The 20,535-nt window shown below is 37.6% G+C and overlaps 3 protein-coding genes across 6 annotated transcripts; 1 reads left to right on the top strand and 2 right to left on the bottom strand.

Annotated features, from left to right (window-relative positions):
- The first annotated feature begins 485 nt into the window (after positions 1 to 485).
- Positions 486 to 5,438, top strand: LOC136268133 (uncharacterized). 2 transcript variants are annotated; one of them, XM_066063376.1, is made up of 6 exons: positions 486 to 519; positions 2,230 to 2,270; positions 2,320 to 2,389; positions 2,440 to 3,133; positions 4,386 to 4,685; positions 5,000 to 5,438. In XM_066063376.1, the coding sequence occupies exons 2-6, from the start codon at positions 2,235 to 2,237 to the stop codon at positions 5,223 to 5,225; spliced, it is 1,326 nt and encodes a 441-aa protein (XP_065919448.1). In that variant the 5' UTR covers positions 486 to 519; positions 2,230 to 2,234; the 3' UTR covers positions 5,226 to 5,438. The 2 variants fall into 2 exon arrangements, with proteins under 2 accessions (XP_065919448.1, XP_065919449.1); XM_066063377.1 differs by lacking the exons at positions 486 to 519; positions 5,000 to 5,438 and adding an exon at positions 4,763 to 4,875 and having other exon boundaries at positions 2,151 to 2,270.
- Positions 5,295 to 8,799, bottom strand: LOC136268130 (transforming acidic coiled-coil-containing protein 3-like). Of its 2 annotated transcripts, none has more exons than XM_066063372.1 (17): positions 8,662 to 8,799; positions 8,388 to 8,506; positions 8,221 to 8,337; positions 8,131 to 8,171; positions 8,001 to 8,074; positions 7,868 to 7,923; positions 7,590 to 7,720; positions 7,278 to 7,440; positions 6,513 to 6,599; positions 6,390 to 6,458; positions 6,173 to 6,348; positions 6,079 to 6,122; positions 5,971 to 6,026; positions 5,830 to 5,922; positions 5,679 to 5,785; positions 5,505 to 5,625; positions 5,295 to 5,454 (listed from the first exon to the last, which is right to left on the bottom strand). In XM_066063372.1, the coding sequence occupies exons 2-17, from the start codon at positions 8,502 to 8,504 to the stop codon at positions 5,386 to 5,388; spliced, it is 1,521 nt and encodes a 506-aa protein (XP_065919444.1). In that variant the 5' UTR covers positions 8,505 to 8,506; positions 8,662 to 8,799; the 3' UTR covers positions 5,295 to 5,385. The 2 variants fall into 2 exon arrangements, with proteins under 2 accessions (XP_065919444.1, XP_065919445.1); XM_066063373.1 differs by having other exon boundaries at positions 8,388 to 8,593; positions 8,662 to 8,760.
- A 1,451-nt stretch (positions 8,800 to 10,250) lies between these two features.
- LOC136268132 (serine/threonine-protein kinase haspin-like) lies at positions 10,251 to 18,591 on the bottom strand. Of its 2 annotated transcripts, XM_066063375.1 has the most exons (16): positions 18,459 to 18,591; positions 18,343 to 18,407; positions 18,183 to 18,265; positions 16,292 to 16,348; positions 15,953 to 16,068; positions 15,814 to 15,901; positions 14,273 to 14,358; positions 14,195 to 14,225; positions 12,115 to 12,164; positions 11,975 to 12,066; positions 11,847 to 11,920; positions 10,979 to 11,047; positions 10,898 to 10,931; positions 10,769 to 10,849; positions 10,619 to 10,721; positions 10,251 to 10,568 (listed from the first exon to the last, which is right to left on the bottom strand). In XM_066063375.1, exons 1-16 carry the CDS (start codon positions 18,530 to 18,532, stop codon positions 10,367 to 10,369), a joined length of 1,305 nt encoding a protein of 434 aa, XP_065919447.1. In that variant the 5' UTR covers positions 18,533 to 18,591; the 3' UTR covers positions 10,251 to 10,366. The 2 variants fall into 2 exon arrangements, with proteins under 2 accessions (XP_065919447.1, XP_065919446.1); XM_066063374.1 differs by having other exon boundaries at positions 10,769 to 10,931.
- Positions 18,592 to 20,535: the final 1,944 nt, after the last annotated feature.

Raw genomic sequence — 20,535 nt, forward strand, 5'->3', positions numbered from 1 at the left:
ACCACTCAGATAGAAAGCTTGTATAAAGGTGTTGGATTAGTTGGGGCAGTGATCTTAGTTGGGGCAGTGATCTTAATTGAGCACCACATGATGCCAAGTTGACTTTTATGTATGTAAACTACACACTGAACAGTGTTATGACATTACTCCCATTATTGAGATAATATCGATTATCAAGATAAAATGGTTGTCACTTATTGATCATGAGATATAGGTTTTAGGGCTTTTACTATTATCGGACAGCCCTAACTAAATACATATTAATAATTATTGGCAAGTGAAATAAAACCATTACACAAGATTGACAGTATAGTCATCACCTCAGCTTAGTTGTCACCAGATTCTTTGTTAAATGTGACAGAAACAAATTAATGTATAAGAGACCAGGTAAAATAATGGGATTTATTAATGTTACAAGAAGTATTACGCATATCTTTTAAAGGTTTTCATCACCGGCTGGATAATCTTTCAATGAAATGTATTTAAAATGTGACACATGCAGGCTTAGCTATGAAAAAGGTAAATGGGTACTTTTAAAATAATTCTTCACACAACTGTTTATATATTACCATCTTGGAAATAATTCTCTGAATATTAGTTTAGTATTAATTAGTTTGTCTACAACTTGATTCAATAATAAAATCCATTTCCTCATCTTCATCATAGTAATCCCAAGGTGCTCAGCAAAGTTGAGCAAACTGTAACATGGCCTCTGCTTGTACTGCGTCATTCTCACTACAAAGATGAACGTTTTAATTATTGTTCAGCTGTGTAGTATGTAGTATTTACCTCTAATGTTAAGTAGCTATTTTCCTGTACCAGTTGCCTACCACCATAAGGCATAGTGAAGATGTTGATAGAATCCTTACTGGTTTTTTCATGGTACACCTACTGTGTGGGGACCTGCTATTAACAAGGACTCTATGAACATCTTGGTTGCATTATATTATATGCCCACTCAGATCTGTGTGTCTATAGCTTGTGGTCTAATCATGTATCACAGTGTAGGCTTGGATGGCTTTTTATGTCCAAGCTTATACAGTACCATCCTATTCTCAGAGTATTTTGCTTCAGCCACCAATGAACTTTGGTCATAAAAATTCCTATAAAACTACAGATGTATGCCATGGTTTGCAGAATTTTTTGGATACAAAAAGAACTACAGTTATAGTATGTTCACGTTGAGCTGAATCCTTAAAAACATTTAATATCTCATGGATGCAATTACACATGATCTTGAGATTTGGCTCATTTGTAGTACTGCTCGACCCGCTAAAAATATTTCAAAATCTTTTTGTTCAAATGTTTGACATAATATTTATGGACAATCTAAATTTTCACAATACATTTCCTATGGGGAAGCCATATAAATACAGTGTCCATTACAGCCTTTTCCCGAACTTGTAATGGAGCCAAACTGTACGTGTCTGTTGTTGACACCTTTGCTGTGACCAATAATCATCTGGTGGCTGAAATGTTAACTCTATTGAGAAAAAATCCACTTTTAATTTTTAGCTGTTTTTCAGGATTCAGCTCAACGTGAACATACTATAGCACTTCTTTCTGCACATTGCCATCTGATGGTATTATGCTAATTTTCATAACTGAATGATGGTCTGCTCAAGTACCTACATGTCTTGTCTTTAATACAGTTCTTATGTATGTATATATGCGTTGCTATGTATTTGTTATTACATATGTGTCTCCAGTATGGAAGACCGGTTTTGCCAAGTACTGTAGGTTTAAATAACAAACAAACAAACAATCAACCAATAGCTGTGAGCAGAAAGGAACTCTGTCTAATTGGAAAATTAACTATATACCTTTGTGATGTAGAGTTATAAATCACTGAAGTATCATGCAGATATATCAGTTAATACTGACTTTGAATTAGTCTACCATCGCATAGCTATATCCTCATGCAGTCTGAGCTTGAGCCGAGCAGCTATTGGCATCCTTAAAAACTCACTGCACCAGTCAGTACTTCAAACTTTGGCAAGAACTTGTCCCACACCCATGCAATTTTAAAATAGTTATTACCGGGCAGTGTACCTTATACTGAGACCTTGCCAGGTACGCGCGCCGGTTATAGTTCTGCATTCCTTTACATAACTGTTACGTCATCTGCTTGCTTTCTTTAGGATACTTCTGGTAATTAAGTCACGGAATCCATAGATATAACTATTTCACAATTGCAGCCAGTGTTGTGAGGTTTTCTCTTCTGTCTAGCAAAGATGCTTCTTGTGTTGATGCTCTCCTGTTTTGCAGCCGTAAGTATTAAGAAAATATGGTGCACGTGATGTAGCTACCTCCATGTAGGTTGCTTTTGGACGCAACCTCTCACAAATTTTTGGTGTCCTCCATTGCGTCGACGACTGCCAACGACCAGGTACATGGTATTAGTAATGATTAGGGATGAATGCACAGTATCTCCTACAGATCCTTTTGCAAATATGCCATATGTAATGCGACTGAAGATTGCTGAGCACGACTTGTGTGTAATTGAGCACCTATGTCCAGTGATTGCTCCGGGCATGCATGGTACCCCTTGTACCAATGGCTATGCTGGTGAATATGAATGTCAGAATATCGACCTCCTATCCTTTGTGCCAGTATCAGAGCTTGGCTGTGGAGGGGATACCAATGATATCTGGGGATGGACCGACCCTGTTACTGGCAGGGAGTATGCCATGATTGGATGTGTTGATGGTACCTCATTTGTTGATGTTACTGACCCAGTAAACCCACAAGTACTTGGCTTCCTGAGGACAAAAACTGACAGCAGTATATGGCGTGATCTTAAGGTGTACAAAAACCACGTCTTCATTGTTAGTGAAGCTTCTAGCCATGGGATGCAAGTGTATGACCTAACACAACTGAGAGATCTTGAGCCAAGCCATCTTGTTCGGGAACTCAAGGAGACTACCTTCTATGGAGAGTTTGGCTCTGCACACAACATTGTCGCAAATGAGGAGACTGGTTTTTTGTACTCTGTGGGCAGCAAAACTTGTAATAGTGGGCTACACATGGTAGATGTGAATGACCCTACTAACCCTCAATTTGCTGGTTGCTATGGCCAAGATGGCTATGTCCATGACGCCCAGTGTGTCATTTATAATGGCCCAGATGGCAGGTTAGTTATTTGAATTATAAAAAGCCAGCTGTATACTAATTGGTACATGCAAATTTTTAAGAGTAGTATGCCGTATAAAGTAGTCTGTTATTATTTCTACAGTAGTTTTAAGTAAAAATGAAGATTGAGGCACAATTTGTCACTAGTGTAATTAGACCAGTGATATATCAGTTTCAAAGGAAAATTGATAAGTAAACATGATTGTTCATGTATCCTAATGCGTGACTAGTCATATTTAGTCCAGAGACTCTCCACACAATACATCTATCGGATTGCATTTTGCTTTCAGTCAAGATATACCCCGCTTTATGATTCGTTGATGGGACAAGACAGTCTTTTTGCAAAACCTAAACCAGTTTTGTGTATACCAGGGGTGGCGGAGAAGGGGGACTGGGGAGGGGGGCAAGACCCCTGTAAAAAAGATTATGGAGGGGCTTAGCTTATGTCATTCAGAGCCTAGTTCAATATTTTTTTTTAACTCAGATTTGATTTTTTTTTAACCCAGACTTGATGGACTGCCCTTGCCTACCACTCCCAGCACAAAGGAAGGCACGTGAAACAAGACAAGAGAAAAGTAGAGTAACGCAGCCAGCATGTTACTCTGACAAGCGGGACTCCACTTGTACTAGATCCATTGGTGAATAGCATCAATAATTCGAGATACTCCAATAGAGTAATCAAGATTGAGATACTCTAATAGAGCAGTCACAGTATTCTTCAGAGGAGCAGTGTAGCAAGCTACGTATGTAGTTATAAATGAGGAGATATAGTTGGTGGAGGGCAGCTATTGTCAGCAGGCAGTTATCTTTTTTTATTCTTCGACTTACAGCTGGGCCATGGTATCACCAAGCTAGACCCCCAGCCCCCCTAAATCAGTCAAGTAGTATTATTGAAAGTGTTATGGTGTAGTGCAGTACTGCCAGTTTTAAACTCCAACAGGCCAAACCATAGCACACTACTTTAGAATTCCACTTTAATGTTGTGAGAATAACACAACAGTGAATATGTCCCATCAGATGTCAAGAAATTGCTTAACTTCTACACTGAAAATACTCTAATAGAGCAGTCATATATACTATAATAAATTAAGTTAGAAATTTATTTATAACTTTTTTTGATATGACTTTCCAGGTCACTATTTACAAGGTAGTCAAAGTAACCCGAATGTTCAGGTATTGTTATGGGGTATGCACTATGTAGTTTCTTATAATTTCCTCTGTGATAACTTTAACTTATTTCTGATGGTATATAGATATAAATCAAGGGAAGTTTGTTTCTGTTACAATGAAGATACCCTTACAATTGTTGATGTGGATGACAAGGCTAATCCAATGATGATAGCTAGGGAGCCATATGATGCGTACTACACTCACCAGGGTTGGCTGACGGAGGATCAAACTCACCTACTACTCAATGATGAGCTGGATGAACTGTACAGTCCTAACCCACACACTCGTAGCCTCATCTGGAATGTCGAGGACCTTGAAAAGCCTTACTTAGTTGATGTGTTCTACTCTGAGAAAGAAGCTACTGATCATAATCTGTACATCAAGTAAGCTATTGTAATCTGTTTGCACCTAGTTATAAGCTTGAATAAATAACCTATCATCAAGCTTATTAATGCTCTAGAGCTGACTGTTATATTGAAGTGAATCATCACTGGAGGGACTGCTCTATTAGAGTATCTCACTCGTATTTCTGTACGGTCAGCCAAGAAACAATAACATAACTTTTTATATGGACTGCAGTCCAATGTATTTACACATTGTGAAATTTAACTATAGCTTTATAAGCTAGCATATACGTATTACTCAAAATTATGCTGGCGTAATTGGTCTAGCATCTATTTAGTGATTTTCTCTACAGGGGAAATATTGCATATGAGAGCAACTACTGTGCAGGGCTCAGGGTGTTGGATGTTACAAACATAAAAGAAGGGAAGATTAAAGAAATTGGATACTTTGATGTTGATCCAAACTGTGACGAGCCAGGTTTCCACGGAGCTTGGTCAAGCTATCCTTACTTTGAGAGTGAGACGATTATTGTATCCAGCCTTGAGCATGGTCTATTTGTATTAAAGTTCAATGCCTAAGCTGAACTACATATTTGTATTGTTCAATTTCCTAGATCAAAAGTTACAATAGCGCTCCTGTTTATGCTGTATATTTTATAATAAATAACGTTTTGTACGTCGTTCAATATATACACATTGGCAAATAAAATTTTACACAACACAGACAGTGATAATACAGTCATCGCTTGTCACCTAATTCTTTCATAAGTTCCTCACAAATAGTTGTTAACTCCATTTTCTCTTGTTCCTAAAACACAGTTAATGAAGACAGCAAAAGTAGGGTTGGAATTTTCTTACCTTCTGCTGCAGAGCTCTTTCTAAGCTATCCTTTTGCAACGTTAGTTTCTTACAATTTGCTTTAAGGATGGCATTTTCTGATGTGTGTTCTTTGCGTAGCTGGTGAAATGTCTTGTTGGCTCTGGGAAACACTGATATAAAACTAACATGTTTATTATACCGATATTTTCATACTCAGACATCTTTGAGTCCACTTCATTTTTCAGCTGTTCCAGTTCTTCATGGCTGGACCGTAGCTTCTGCTCTAATTCAGCAATTGCTTCTTTGTAAGTGGTTTCATTCTAAAAAAAGTACTGAAAATATTAATCTGAAAATATCTATTTACCTTTTTCATTGCCTGTGTCACATTTTTAAGCTTCAGATATCTCTGGTGCATTTCATTAAAAGATTTTTCCAGTGATTCAAAGTCCAATAAAGCCTTTAAAAGATACGTCTAAATCTTGTAATATTGATAGCATGCTTTTACCTGATCTCTTTGTTTCTCTGTGTCTTTTACAAATGATTTCATTTCTTCATATTTATCTGATTTAAGAAACATAATATTAGTTGACTTACATTTAGCACAATCTCTTACTTAACATAATCGTATTATCATCTTGGGATTTTTTTGACAATTCTCTGTATATCAGTTTAGTATCACTCTGTCTACATATTCAATAATTACTTACTTCCATTTCTCAACTTCATCGTCCCAAGCTGTTTTATCAGCAAACTGCAGCATGGCCTCTGCTTGTACTGTGTCATTCTCACTACGAAGATGATCATTTTCTTGTTTAAGTTCAGACAACTGTTGGTCGTAGTCTTGTATTAGAGTGTTTATTTTTGCTGCCTCTTCTTCAGCTGCCTATACACTTAGTGAAAGAAAAATCCACCATAGTTCTTTACCTGAGCTTCAACTTCAGCTTTAACCTGTGCTATTATTTCAGCTACATCACTCTCACTGTATTTGAGAACCTAATATCACCAGTAATCAATTTAAGAGAAGTTTTAAAATGTTACAAAACTCACTTTGACTAGCTCGCCGGTCTCAGAAGGCAGCTTTTTCGTTGCTGAAGACTGCAAATGTCTTGACAATGAGCTGCCTAGATTCACCTCCTATGCACACACAGAAATATAACATCCAGTGATAGAAATAAATATTTGATTGCATTTGGAAGAGAAAAAATGTAGCTAATTAATGGCTCCCCATCAAAAACGCACAGTAAACTCGTAGAAGTTTGATCACACGCATGACCCTAACACAGTGGCAGGTTAAAGGATTGTTTGTTAGCTAGGAAAGTAACATAATTATTGTGTTGGGTAAGAGCTCGGATGCATATTTGTCCTTGATATTGATCTGTGAGCTCTCAATATTGTATTACACAATATGATGATGTGTGACCAACCATAAATTTATCTAACCTAAATCAATTTTGATATATAAAACTGGTTGGCTTCTACTATTTTAGCACTAAACATATATCATATTATGTAGAGCTGAAACAGATAGTAATTTTTATTATCTGGATAATCTAATCTGGATATCCTCACAGATAGTGACATCATCACTTACAGTAAAAACATGACATATTTTGTCATGAAGTTGTTTGCTATCATTTGTACAATGATTGGGATTGTAGTATAATAATTAGTGTGAAATAAAAGAAAATCACCATGAAATTGCTTTAAATTAATAGCAATTATCCTGATGGCTTCAATTACTATCTGGATATTGAATTGCTATCCGGATATCCGAATAATATGTTTCAGCCCCAATATTATGTAATCTCTTACTTCATCATCATTCAGATGTACTAGGCTAGAGTCTGGTGTAGCTGTGAGCAAGTCCTGCTGAACAAGCGGTCGCTGCTTCGATACAGGTGTGAAATGAACTGCCTTCCGTTGGGATTTTGTTGTAGAATTATTGCGAGGTGGAGTGTCCAGTTGTAACAGATCACTGAAATATGACTCATATAAATAACAATTGTGAGCATGAATAATTACATGGGTTTAAATTTTTCTAAATAACAAAGGGACGGAAGTTAAGACAATTGTTCTCTTTCACAGATAACTATTAAATATCTTAACAATGTGTTATATACACACTTTGATTTGTTCAGGTAGGCTGCATTGAGCTGTGCTAGTTGTATAGCCTTCTCGTCTGATTGTTTGACAGGTTGAGATCCAACCAGAGGATCAAACTTGACATACAATGACTCCCGCGACCAAGGTACTGCCTAAAAAAGAGAATTCCATTACATGTAGTCATAGCAACCAAACAACAGCGATACAATGCTAAAGCTCCATTAAGTACTATGTTGCTATAATTCTGGGACCTGATAATTGGTTAGTGGGTTGAAAGGTTACACACATACTGTCTATACCTCATCACTTGAAGTTGGATTGAGTCTTTCTAAATAGTCCATATCCAGCTGAGCAGCTATCATTGCCAGGATAACATAGTGTTGTTAACATAGTGTTGTTAACATAGTGTTGTTAACATAGTATGGAGCAGACCTGTTGTCTGAAAATCATCATCGGTAAACTGTTCATCAAGCAGCTCTTCCTGCTCATCATGACCGTGCTGGGCACTATAAAATTTGTAGCATAGCTATAAGACTAACACATGTACAGACAAACTGCATACTTTTCTGGTGGCAATTCATTAATCATTTCTTCAATAAAGTCCTGTAATATAACAAAATAGATGTAAATAAAAAAGCAAGGTTTCATCAACCTCAGCACAGGATATGTAAAAGTTGTGATCACTCTTTGTTACAACTTGTGTTCTTTCTGTCCAGCTTTCACATTCATCCAACTGCCTTATATGATCCCAGGCTGGCAAGCCGTCACTCTACACAACAAACCATGATGTCTAACGGTCTAGTACAGCGGGTAACTCACCTGGTTGACTATTTGAGAATGCGACAAGGCCGTCCTGGACTGTTCTAATGGCTTCAACGGGGATTTTAGTGTATGCAAAGAATTTTCTCGATCTTCTAGCACCAACTCGCTTGACATTGCTTTAAGAATTTACATACAAAACACATGACGCTTAGCACAATGTTATTTCGTGCCGAAAAGAGTTTGGATTTATGCAAATCATGAACCTGTAGGCGTGAAGTTGGTAAGTCGCTAAATTATTAGTGACGTTGTGTGTATTATACAAATTCGGTACCTTAGAACCATACACAGTCTAACAGGAACTATGGCAATGCCGTACCATATCGAGGCTTAACCTTGCCGCGCAAACGCGAAAATAATGTGCACTATTTAGAACCAACAATAATGAACTGCTGGAGAAATTTTCTAAACGAAATTCCTTCACTGTACCGTACGATACATCAAAATGGAGGCTGTTTAGGCCAAATGAATTGTAGAACATTGTATCCTTACCTGCAAACGCATGTGAGCAGATGGTTTTCAACACGCAAGGATGCACGCGTCGTTCTACTCAGACAAAACCTGGATGCAATGAAGAGAACTAGAATAATACTGGTTGGAAGTGATAGTAAGAAGATCGGCGAAATGAGCTCCCAAGAAGCATTCGACGTGGGCAAACAACAAGGGATGGAAGTGGTAATTGTCAACAGACCAAGTGGTAGAGATGAGATGGCCACTTGCAAATTACTGCCCAAGCGGCAGATTAAAGGAGGGCGTCTCAAATCTTTAAAATCTGAACAGAAAATTCTTCAATTCAAACCAAATATTGCTGAACATGATTTGAGAATCAAAATCAAGAAAGTAAATGAGTTGTTGTTGAAAGGAAATTTTGTGTGTGTAAATGTTCTCTCCCACCTGTCTAAGAAAAAAGCTGCAAATGCTGTCACACAGAAAAGGCTACTTGAGCAAATATGTAGAGAGGCAAATGGAATGGCTGGCAATATTTCAGTCAAAGCAACCATGATATCTTGTGTGATTAAACCACCTGAAAATGTTGAGGAAAATAGATGATATAAATTATGTCACTCATGTGTACACATATTGGGTAGATAAACACTCTGAATAATATACTAATTTTTTTGTCAGTACTATAAACATCTCTCTATTTCAGTTACTAAGTTACGTTGGTCGTAGTTTGCATCCACTTCCATCATCCCTGTCATTGTTAGCAAAAATGACAAGGTCAGCAATCCACCAGGCCAGCTGGGCAAGTGAGCACAACACAACCAAAACAGTGATGCAACAGAAGTATGCCATCAAAATTGCTCCAGTTTTCTTTTCATCTTTACAACAGCAGAAGAAACACAGTGGAAAGCACATGGCACATGAAGAGAACATGATAAACAAAAATATCATTAGTTGTCCAACTGCCAATCCATCCCTGTCAATGTAGAAATTGGCGGCTCCTACACCACCAAGGAATACAGATAATAGAATAGCTGTGACTTGAGATTTCCTATTATCAATACATCCCTCTTGAGTGGTGTAAAAACGGCATTCACGTAAATTGCATGTCCCAGCTCTATTTTCGAAGCAGTCACGACAAATACACTGGTTACTTATACAGTCAATGACGGTAGTTGGAATGATGCTGTTGTTAACAACGGAAGGAATACAATTGCTCTGGCTTGTACACCCTGGCGTTTGTAGTAGCGTCCTTTTCTGGTAAACGTGACTAGATAAAGCATTACATCCGGCTACTAATGCTAGAAGAAGCACCAACAATACTCCGACTTTCTCCATGACTAATCAAAAATTTCTCTATATGCGCGGTGGTTAGACATAGATAATACACTCCCCCCTATGGTTTAGAGAAATGGAAGATATTGTTAAGCGCTGGCGCCTGTAGAGATAATCTTATTCACTGCTGAAAAAATTCTTAGAGTTAACACCACATTATGACATAGTACGGACACAACACGGAAATATACAAAAATATTTTATACATTAAGTAATAGAAAAACTTGAATGGCTGACTGGGAATTGCTGCGTTTTAACATAGTTCTGTGCCGTCGCAATGCAGACAGGGATTTGTCCTTTACTTTACCAAATGAAATGCCTTTCACTTCTTTAAGTAGCTTATCCACTAAGTATTCCAACCAGTATACATTTGTGTTGGGATAAAATCCTTCCCAGTCTTTCCTGAAAAGTAATCTAGTGTCATACATAATAAATTATGCAATTTTAACAACTTTGTTTCATTTCTCATCATGCGATAAACCTCAAACTGATAGTCACCATGTCCTTCAAACAGCCATGAAATTGTCTCCAAGTCAAAGAACAGAACACACTCATCTGTGTAGGACACATTACTACAACACTGTAATAGAATGGGGACTCACTTCTTCTGAGTCGTGATAATGTGAAATCGATGATTGTCACTTTCATGCCTTCGCTCTGTATTTTATGTGACACCCCGTCCACTACAAATTCTATCATGGTGTCTTTACATGGGGTGATCAAGACATTACCCCAGTGAAGGTCTCGATGTTCAAACTGCAGACTCTGTCAAAGATACATTCATCACACAACACAAGTTTCTTTTTACTAACTTTCTCAGCTACAGCTAAGGCAGCTACTACCTGGTGATAGACAGACATTAATTCTGCTCCACTGTGAAACTGCAAAAGAAAAATGTACACATAAATTAGTGTGTGTGGTTTATATTTACACACTTTAAAGTGCACAATTTGAGCAACAGTTGTTAGGACTGTGTACTACATGTATTATTTTTATAATTTCCAAATATTCTTTCTGGCAATTATTCCCAAATGTTTCCTAAAATAGAGCAAATTACAAGTATTTCTTCAAATATAATTACTAGCAAGCATAAAACTATAACCAACAAGATCGAGATACTTTAATAGAACAGTCACAAAACAGGCTCTATTAGAAATAGCACTGATCATCAATTATTCTGGCATAGCTAAATACTGTGAACTCAGAGCACTTGTACTTTGATAAAGGATGCTTTTTAAAGGAGAAATAAGAAATACTGGTAGTGAATACTGTGGCAAACAGTGAATGTCACTGTACATTCTAAATTTGCAGTGACGTTCAGAATCAAAAGTGGCTTTTCAAACTTGTAGCTAACTGCTGCAAGGCTAAAACTTTGTCACTCAAACACCTTTAGCCTCTACTTAATTTGATTGTAGAACTATATTGTTCTTTTTCCAGAGTATCAGCTGCGCTGTGATTATAAATATAAACAATAAGTAAAAGAAATACATGGATCCTATTGGCACCTACTTACATTTTTATCAAAATAGTGGTCAAGCCAAAACATAGCTAAGGTACGTGTACTTCATGACCTCATTAATAAGACCACCTCATTATAGTGACCATGCCAAGTAGGTTTCAAACATAGCTAAGGTGTACTTCATAACTCCACCTAAGCCATATTTTATGGTTTCACTATACCTCGAAGTGTTCTAAATCAGTTCCACCATTCTCAGATTCAAACAGTATAAATAACTGATCATCACCGAATATTCCTTGTGGAACAAGAAGAGAACATGAACAAAGACATCATTGTAGTTCGCAGTTACTTGGATGATCATTCTCTGACTTATGCTCATGGTCCCATCTCTCCCATTCCTTAACTAGATAATCTGGTAAGTGTCCCTGGACTAGAGCAAACCTGTACATGTGTGTAGGTACATTCACCAAGTGATCTGACTATCCCTACCTCTTCATTTGAAGGAAACACTGGGTGAAATGTAGTGGTTGACAATTCTCCTGTAAAATAAAATTTTCATTTGCACACATGCAATAATACTAATGTAACACTATGTGTACATGAACACTACACACACACACACACACACACACACACACACACACACACACACACACACACACACACACACACACACACACACACACACACACACACACTAGCAGGTACAGATACAGTGTTTGGAAGAGAGGGTGCACCAGGGTACTAGGTATGCATAAACAAGGAGTCTGGGATGCACAGCCCCCCCAGGAAGCAATAGACATTTTATTAAGTTTAACACCAAAAGTTTGTAGCTTTTGTGAACACATAACCAGAGTTGTAGGGATCAGTGACAGAATGATAGTGGTGATTAGTAGTTATGGTATACAAAGGACAGCCACTGCTCAGTAAATGAGCACTTAGCCTAGCTCTTAATAAATGGGACATACTTGGCTGTGCTGCATCCAATGACTGTTCTATTAGAGTATTTGACTGTCTTAATTGAGTATCTTGTTTGTAATGTTTGTTTGGTCAGAGGGCCAGAAAATTGGGGAAAGGGCAAGCACATCCTACTGTGTTCTCTGATTCACCACTGGGTTGGAGATGTACCGATGCTAAAATATCTGCCACCGATATGACAATTTTTACCAATATCGGTATCGGTACAGAACAGCAGGAAGACCGATATCGCTACTGATATTTATACACTTGCAGTAGTTTGTACAAAAACGGATTATGCATTGGTTTTCTACGCTATTCATGTGGCTGTTTATTGTTCACTCTGAAACAAGTGCTACGCTGCAAGAAGCCATAAAATACAGGTGATTCTAGTGTTTGTTGCTGGAAAGCTTCTCATAGTCTTTACAAATGAAGCAGTTATAGAGTACCTTAAAAAGAAGGGTCACAGACAACCAAGGAAACTTGCTGTACCAACTTTCTCACAAGCCATTAGAATGCGGAGTAATGCAGAAATATCCGTTTAAGGCCTAATGGGAGTATACATAAAAATGCTTTGGGTGCCTAATTGTCTGGATTGCACAATAGAAGCCCAACCACCACAGGCAGAGTATAGCAATGAATACATGCACATGTTATTATAGGGTAGGAGGTAAAACTACACTTTTAACTATAATGCAAATATCAGATCGACTATCGGTTATTGGCTTCTTTTGGTGGCATCAATATCAGATATCAGTACATGCCAAAAACCCATATCTGCTTTGATTGAACATTATTAAGCCAATACTGAGTATGGTATAGTATTGTGATTGGGCTCTAAAGGATTTAAGATTTGGGGGACCTGTGTGCCTCTAGTCTGGCACCTCCCACCCCTTCGCAAAAAGTAAGGGTCTGGTGAAATACAGATACTAAATCATTTCTACAACCCAGATTCAGTGGTAGCCAATTAATGCACAATGATGTTCACATAGAAATCGCCTTGGCAACGCAATGCTTCTGTTTGAATTGAAGGGAATCATCTGACGTAACAAGCAGTTATGTAGGCTGTCTAATAGTGTTGCACCAATAATCGAATCAGTTATCGGAAAAACCATATATTGGCTGTATTTTTGCATATCGGTATCGGATCGGCACCACAATGAAAAAAAGCAGCAGATACAGATATATGTATGTATTTAGAAATACATGTGCACCGAATGATGTTTACAAATGCATTTTCCTGTATTACAACTGCTTCAGGGTATTGTCAGCTGTTGTTGTATAGCAATACTGCTGCTATAAACAAACTAAATTAGTCATTCACAATCAAATTTCTGGTAAAAATTGCTACAAAATAGACATATTGTGCTATATCAGATCGGCTACATTTATCGGCTTGAAAATATTACCCAATATCGGTTATCGGCCAAAATCTCATATCAGTGCAACACTACTGTCTAATTGAATTCTTTTTGGTATTTGTACTTTTGCGAAGGGTCAGGCGGCGCCAGACTAATGTGCCTCCTGGATTCACCACATACAGTTAACACACATTATGCAAACACATACTATACACACAGTACAAACAGACAACAGACCATAACACACTCACCTGCTCAACAAGACCAAGATTGCTAAGTTCCCTACAAATAACATCTCAACCTCAATACATGGATTATCAGTGGCTTACTGTGCTATAGCCATTTCAGGTAATATTTCTTCAAATGTTTTCAGCTTCTCACCATTAAACAACACCTTTCCTTCTATTGGTATAACCTTAAACCAACACCAAACAATAATAGTAACCAAGTCCACACTACACACACTACACACTAGAGCTGTGTAATACCACCTATTGAGTTTATATTTAGGGTGTCACAATATACTATAGGCATCAATACTACACATGATATGACCTACATGAGATAACCGCTAATGTACACATACAATTTGGCCTTTTCATAATTTAGTACATGAAGATGTAAACTATGTATCATAGAACTGTTTAAGTAGGGATCCCCCAAAAGTGACGTGCACCACCTAAATTGCTGCATCCTAGAAACATCTTATGCAACGAAAATCGCCTTTAAGGAATAATATTAGTCCATCTAACATCAAATACAGCAAGAAAACACTTACAGGCGGCCGAATATAGAATTTTTTTTAAATCACTAAAACTCGAATTTTCATCTGCTGCCAGCCTGCCTGCCTGACCACAGTCACAAAGCTGGAGGCCAAATGAAGCAGAGCACAGCCACCATTTTACGCCACAATAATAAACTCATTAGTGGGATGTGCCTTTTGGGGTTCCGACGAGCCTCTGTGCCTTGTCTTTCCTTTTGTCTTCAATCAGGCTGTTCATCTTCTTCTTGTAATGAAACCATATCGAGGCATTAATTTTCTGTATCAACACCTTCCTCGAGCAGCATAATTATTTAGACGCCACAAAATTATTTACGTTCGGTAGTACCTTCAACTTCATGGTAGGTTCAAGACAATGCCCATTATACTGTTGATCAAGCATGGGGACCATGCCTCTTAAATTTATTTACTCGATCACGATGACCACACTCTTTTATTATTGTCTAGTGTATTCATAATGCTAGCAAATATGAAATAATGACACACTCCCTGGTAGGTAAAGGCGGACTTGAGATACTCTAATACAACAGTCACACCAATAGAGAACAGCCACACTATTCTATAAGAAAAAGCCCTGGTATATTTAATTTAAAAATGAAGTAGGGATCCAAGCAATAAAATGTAGAGATGAAATACAGCATACCTTGGTGGGAAAATCCCTACTAACTTTGGCATTAAACAATATAACATGCCAATGTAGGGATTTTCCCACTGAACTATGCTGTAATACCATTATTCATCTCTTGTTTCACTACATTTTATTGCTTGGATCCCTACTTGTAATAATTTTAAATATACTAATGGATCCTATGAAAAAAGTTTGACTTAAATGTGATCCAACATCATCAACTATCTGGTTATATTGCAAATTCAATACCTGCAATACTAGTAGAGTATTGCCACGATACTGCATAGTGTTGATAGTATTGCACAGCTCTACCACACACACACACACACACACACACACACACACACACACACACACACACACACACACACACACACACACACACACACACACACACACACACACACACACACACACACACACACACGCACACTACACACACGCACGCACTACACACACACCTTCAACACTGATTTGTCACTGCCATCTTCAAAATAAAACACTTCACTATAAACACCTTCACCCAACTTCTTGACGCTCCTTCTAGCACTGCAGCACCACACAATACTATCAGCCATTATTATAGTTAGTGTGTCTTACCTGCGACTGATGAAATCATCAAATGACATGGGAGCTGTCTGAGCACACATACTAAGTATACTGTCTCTAGGAGTAGGTTTGTCTGCTTTAGGTTGACGTAATGGGGATAGGTAGCTCTAAACAAGAAAAGGACATCAATTCTGTTATGCTACCACTTGGAACCACATCAAAAGGGACAGCCTTAAATGTGGACACCTTAACACTTGTTCATGGTCACATTTTAATTAGTGTACACACATTTCGACCAATGAAATCAGGACCTTTCTTTAAGAATTACACTTCAACATGGTCCAAGATGTCTAGGGAACAGATATGGTTCCACTGTAATGTATTCCCTACCAGTATGGGGCTGTTTGTGGACTGGAAACTCAGCTGATGTCGTGCCAGCACAGGTGTCTGTAAGAACAAGTAACACACGAACACATAGAATATTAGGCTGTAATAGTATATAATATAAACAAACAAGTGGCAACCACACCACAGTGCATAAAATCCTCCTAACAATAAAAATTTAACCCCACAAATCCTTATTTGGTAGTTATTACAATACTAGCGAACTGTAATGTATGTTAAATGCTTCCAACTCCATATACATAGCATTTTTTTTTGCTATATCAGCTTCTAGTTTGTCACATCCTACAAGTAGTTTGGAATGAGCTCAACTTTGCCTCATCTTTACCACAATAAAATTATGTATCCGAATTCAATGACTGATTCTGAATTACCTAGTCTGCTTCCTAAAATGGTTTGAAATGACTGGGGTTAGTAATGATCTTAGAGTTTCGTTAGCAACATGAGGTACACACCTATGCATTTCAGTTGTTCAGTAACTGTTGCTAGAAAAATATATTATAAAGTAGTTAATGATGGGGATCATTTTTATCAGCTATCTAGCTGGTCACCCTCTGTGTTAAGCGAGGTATTGTCTATTAAAATGACTGCAACTCTCAAACCTGCCATATCTGGAGTAGGTCGTTTAGTTCATAACTTCATAAGCCTCTCTCAAACATACGTATGACTGAAAACCAGGCATTTCAACACATAAACAAATTCTACAGCACAAGATGGCTGTACTACACAGGCTAACAATATTCACACGAGTTCATATTACACTTGTTAGGTCTGCTTTCTGCAGCTGGTCTATTGTAAGTATGTGAAAATCCATACAACATTCTAGTGGCTTTGTAAAGGCACTGAAGTGATGTAGACAAGGGTATTATTAGCTCAGCATACACGAAAAAGTTATACAATCATGAAATTTGTGTAACTGCAGTATATATATATATATATATATATATATATACGTAGACTGCAGTATATATATATATATATATATATATATATATATATATATATATATATATATATACGTAGAATTCTCAGAGGCACGTAACTTGGCTTGGAGCTTGCCATTACAAGCTGATGCCCACCACACCCTCCATCACTGCACAAGTATACAAAAGAAAATTTAGGGAGTGTGTAAACAGTGGAATGGACTGCTGGAATAAAAAAAAAATTTAAGTCCATTTTTTACATCCAAATAAGTACAACTTGTTCCCTTACGGAAGCAAATAAATAGGATTCCCCTTGAAGTTAGACAAAGTTTACCAATGTAATGTACTGTAAAGTCAGTTACAAACATGCACAATAGCAGTTTATTGGGAATACCAAGAAGATCCCTGACTTAACCCTTGATAAAATGGTTATATAGCTAGCTAGCTGATTACATGTTGTATATAATGAAGTATCTTGTAAGCATTTACAATGAGCCATTGTGTCAAAAACAAAATTTAAGCCAAACTTCATTGTGGCAGCGCCACATCGCACACTGAACTGAGATAGTTATAGTTTTCAGACAAGTGATAAAGTATTGAGTCATAAGTCATACAAGTGTTATGGTGAGAAGTATGCTAAAAGAGCTGACTTCAAGGGGAATCCTGTTTATTTGCTTACTTGAGGAGTTATACTTATTTGGATTAAGAATGATTCATTCCACCATTCCAGTAGTCTGTTCCACTGTTTACACACTCCCTCACTATTCATGTACAAGCACCATGATAGTGGCTTCATAATAGCATACTTTTTGCGTTCTTAATTTTATTGAATTTTTGAAATGCTGCTGGGATGATGAGTAAGTCCCCTCAGGGCATTGAAAACTTTAAAAAATAATAATTTTACTCGTCTTTAAACCTTTGCATCTCAAACATCCTCTATACATAGTTACACTCACTTTTAATGGTGTTGCTCCATTGCTCACTGATGGTGAGATCTGAGGGGTAGTGGGTTGGGAATTCCCGGTTGATTTGTCTGTACCTATTAATATACCAGTATTTTAGAGGCTCCACCAACCGCCCTCCGCTAAGGGAAGATCATCCCACACTTATATTTACCTATGTCCTTGGTATCTCGTAAAGGAGAGTCCAGAGAGACTTTTGAAAACGTTTGATTCAATGTACTGGCGACAAAATGGGATACATTCATGCATCAACTAGTATTCAGTCCTGACCTTAAATCATCCCACCCGTCATCTTTAATTAACCTACAAGCTCTGCCGTACGCTCTAATCTTTCTCGTCTTCATTATCACGGAAGTTGACCATTTCCCGCGCCTTGCTTAATCATTCACTTTTTATTTACGCGCGGACGTTTAATCGTTTGTTTTTTTTAAGTTGAGGCGCTAATTATAGATGTACGTCCAGTCAGTTCCGAGCAAACCACATGACATTTTAGTTGTTTTTTTTTGTTACAATACAAATTACTCTACAACTAAACTACAAACACAATTAATTACATGACATTTTAGTGATTTACTATATACTTAAACATAGGCGGAGGAAGAGGGGGTGCTAGGGGTGCTCCAGCACCCCCAACTCAAAGCTGTATTGTGCAATAGTCGTCACGTGAACTTGCAGAAACTTGCCAATCACGATCGAAATACTCTAATAGAGCAGTCACCCTAATACAACAGTCGAGCATGTGTTTAAAAGTACTAGTATTTGATTAACAGCTAAAACCACCGAAAATTCCTCCAAATTCAATCTCCTGACACCTAATTTTCAAAATTTTCCTGGGGGGCATGCCCCCAGACCCCCCTAGAATTAGCATGCTTGGTGTGCTTCGCACACCTACTACTACTACCACCATAAATTTTGGGCACACCCAACTGTAGCATCCTTCCGCCTCCTATGTTAAATGTTGCAACCCATACCTGGATTCTGTAGATCAAAACACTAACTTTCTGTCATCAGCAAACTGTACAGTAATCTAGCTAGCTACTATATGTGACCATACGCAGCGAAAGCAGTAATCTCATTATAGTACGTATGTACAAGTTGAGCTTGATCCTCGGAAAAACAACTAAAAATTAAAAGTGATTGTTTTTCTCTAGAGAGTTAGCCAACATTTCAGTCAACCAGATGATAAGTGGTGACAGCAAAGGTGTCAACAACAAACTCGCACGGGCTCCATTACAAGTTCAGGAAAGGGAAGTAATGGACAGTGCACTTTTATGGCTTCCCAATAGAAATGTATGGTGAAATTTTTGATTGACTGTAAATATTATGTCAGACATTTTCGAACTAAAAGACTTTGAATTTTTTTACTGGGTCAAGTAGAACTACAAATGAGCCAGATTTCAAGCCTGAGATTGTGTGTAATAAGATATTAAATATTTTTGAGGATCCAGCTCAATCTATAGGCAACACAAGAAATAACGATGAGCCAAGTGCATTGCTAAATTATCGGTCACTATCCCACTAAGGACCTGCAACTGAAGAAGGCCAATAGCTTGTGTAGCAGGGAGTCATGCAGAAACATGATACTAATTATAAACCCTGCTGAATGCCGGTAGAAAAAACAGGCCAAGTGCACTGTCAGGGCCATGAGCTATAGCTATCATTAATAATCATGTACAGTGGTGTGTCAGCTTTAAATTTGTTGAATAGTGCCTATAGCTGGTAAAGTTGATATTAAATAATAAAAAAAAGTGGATAAACAAATATATTTAGGACTGAACTATTTTTGACAAACATGCATGTGGTCCTCAGTTAAGTACAGCTAGTGTGTGTAGTACCGTATCATCACATTTCCCATTTACTTAGCCTCCACCGGTCAGAAAACTTTATTATTTGTTACTGATTGAATTGCTAGTTTTTTATTCTATATGCCTATATATACCTGTCTGGGCCCCTCCTCTTAACCAAACACAATTGAAAAACAGGAGCATCTGTGCTATTAAATGTTTAAGGAAATATAAATGTTTTGGTTCTCGATCCACGGTCTGGTCCACCAACCACAACATATAAGGCTAACCTGCAAACTTGTCATCTGTCCACCACCAAAAGTTCTTCTATTCATCTGCTACTTCTTGGTGGAATTCTCTCTGTGCTGCCACACGTGGTACTTGTATTTATATCCTGTTAAGGACTTTTCCTTAAATAAGCAAGACCATGGCGATTTGGTCACATATGACTACAGTCAGATCATACGAAGGAGATCTGCATGCATGGTAAGGTATAGGTGCAAAACTAATTGGTACATTAAGTTAATCTGCATATGCTTGTATAACAGCCAAGCTGTGAAAAA

Source organism: Dysidea avara, chromosome 10, assembly GCF_963678975.1.
Source record: "Dysidea avara chromosome 10, odDysAvar1.4, whole genome shotgun sequence".
Lineage (NCBI taxonomy): Eukaryota > Metazoa > Porifera > Demospongiae > Dictyoceratida > Dysideidae > Dysidea > Dysidea avara.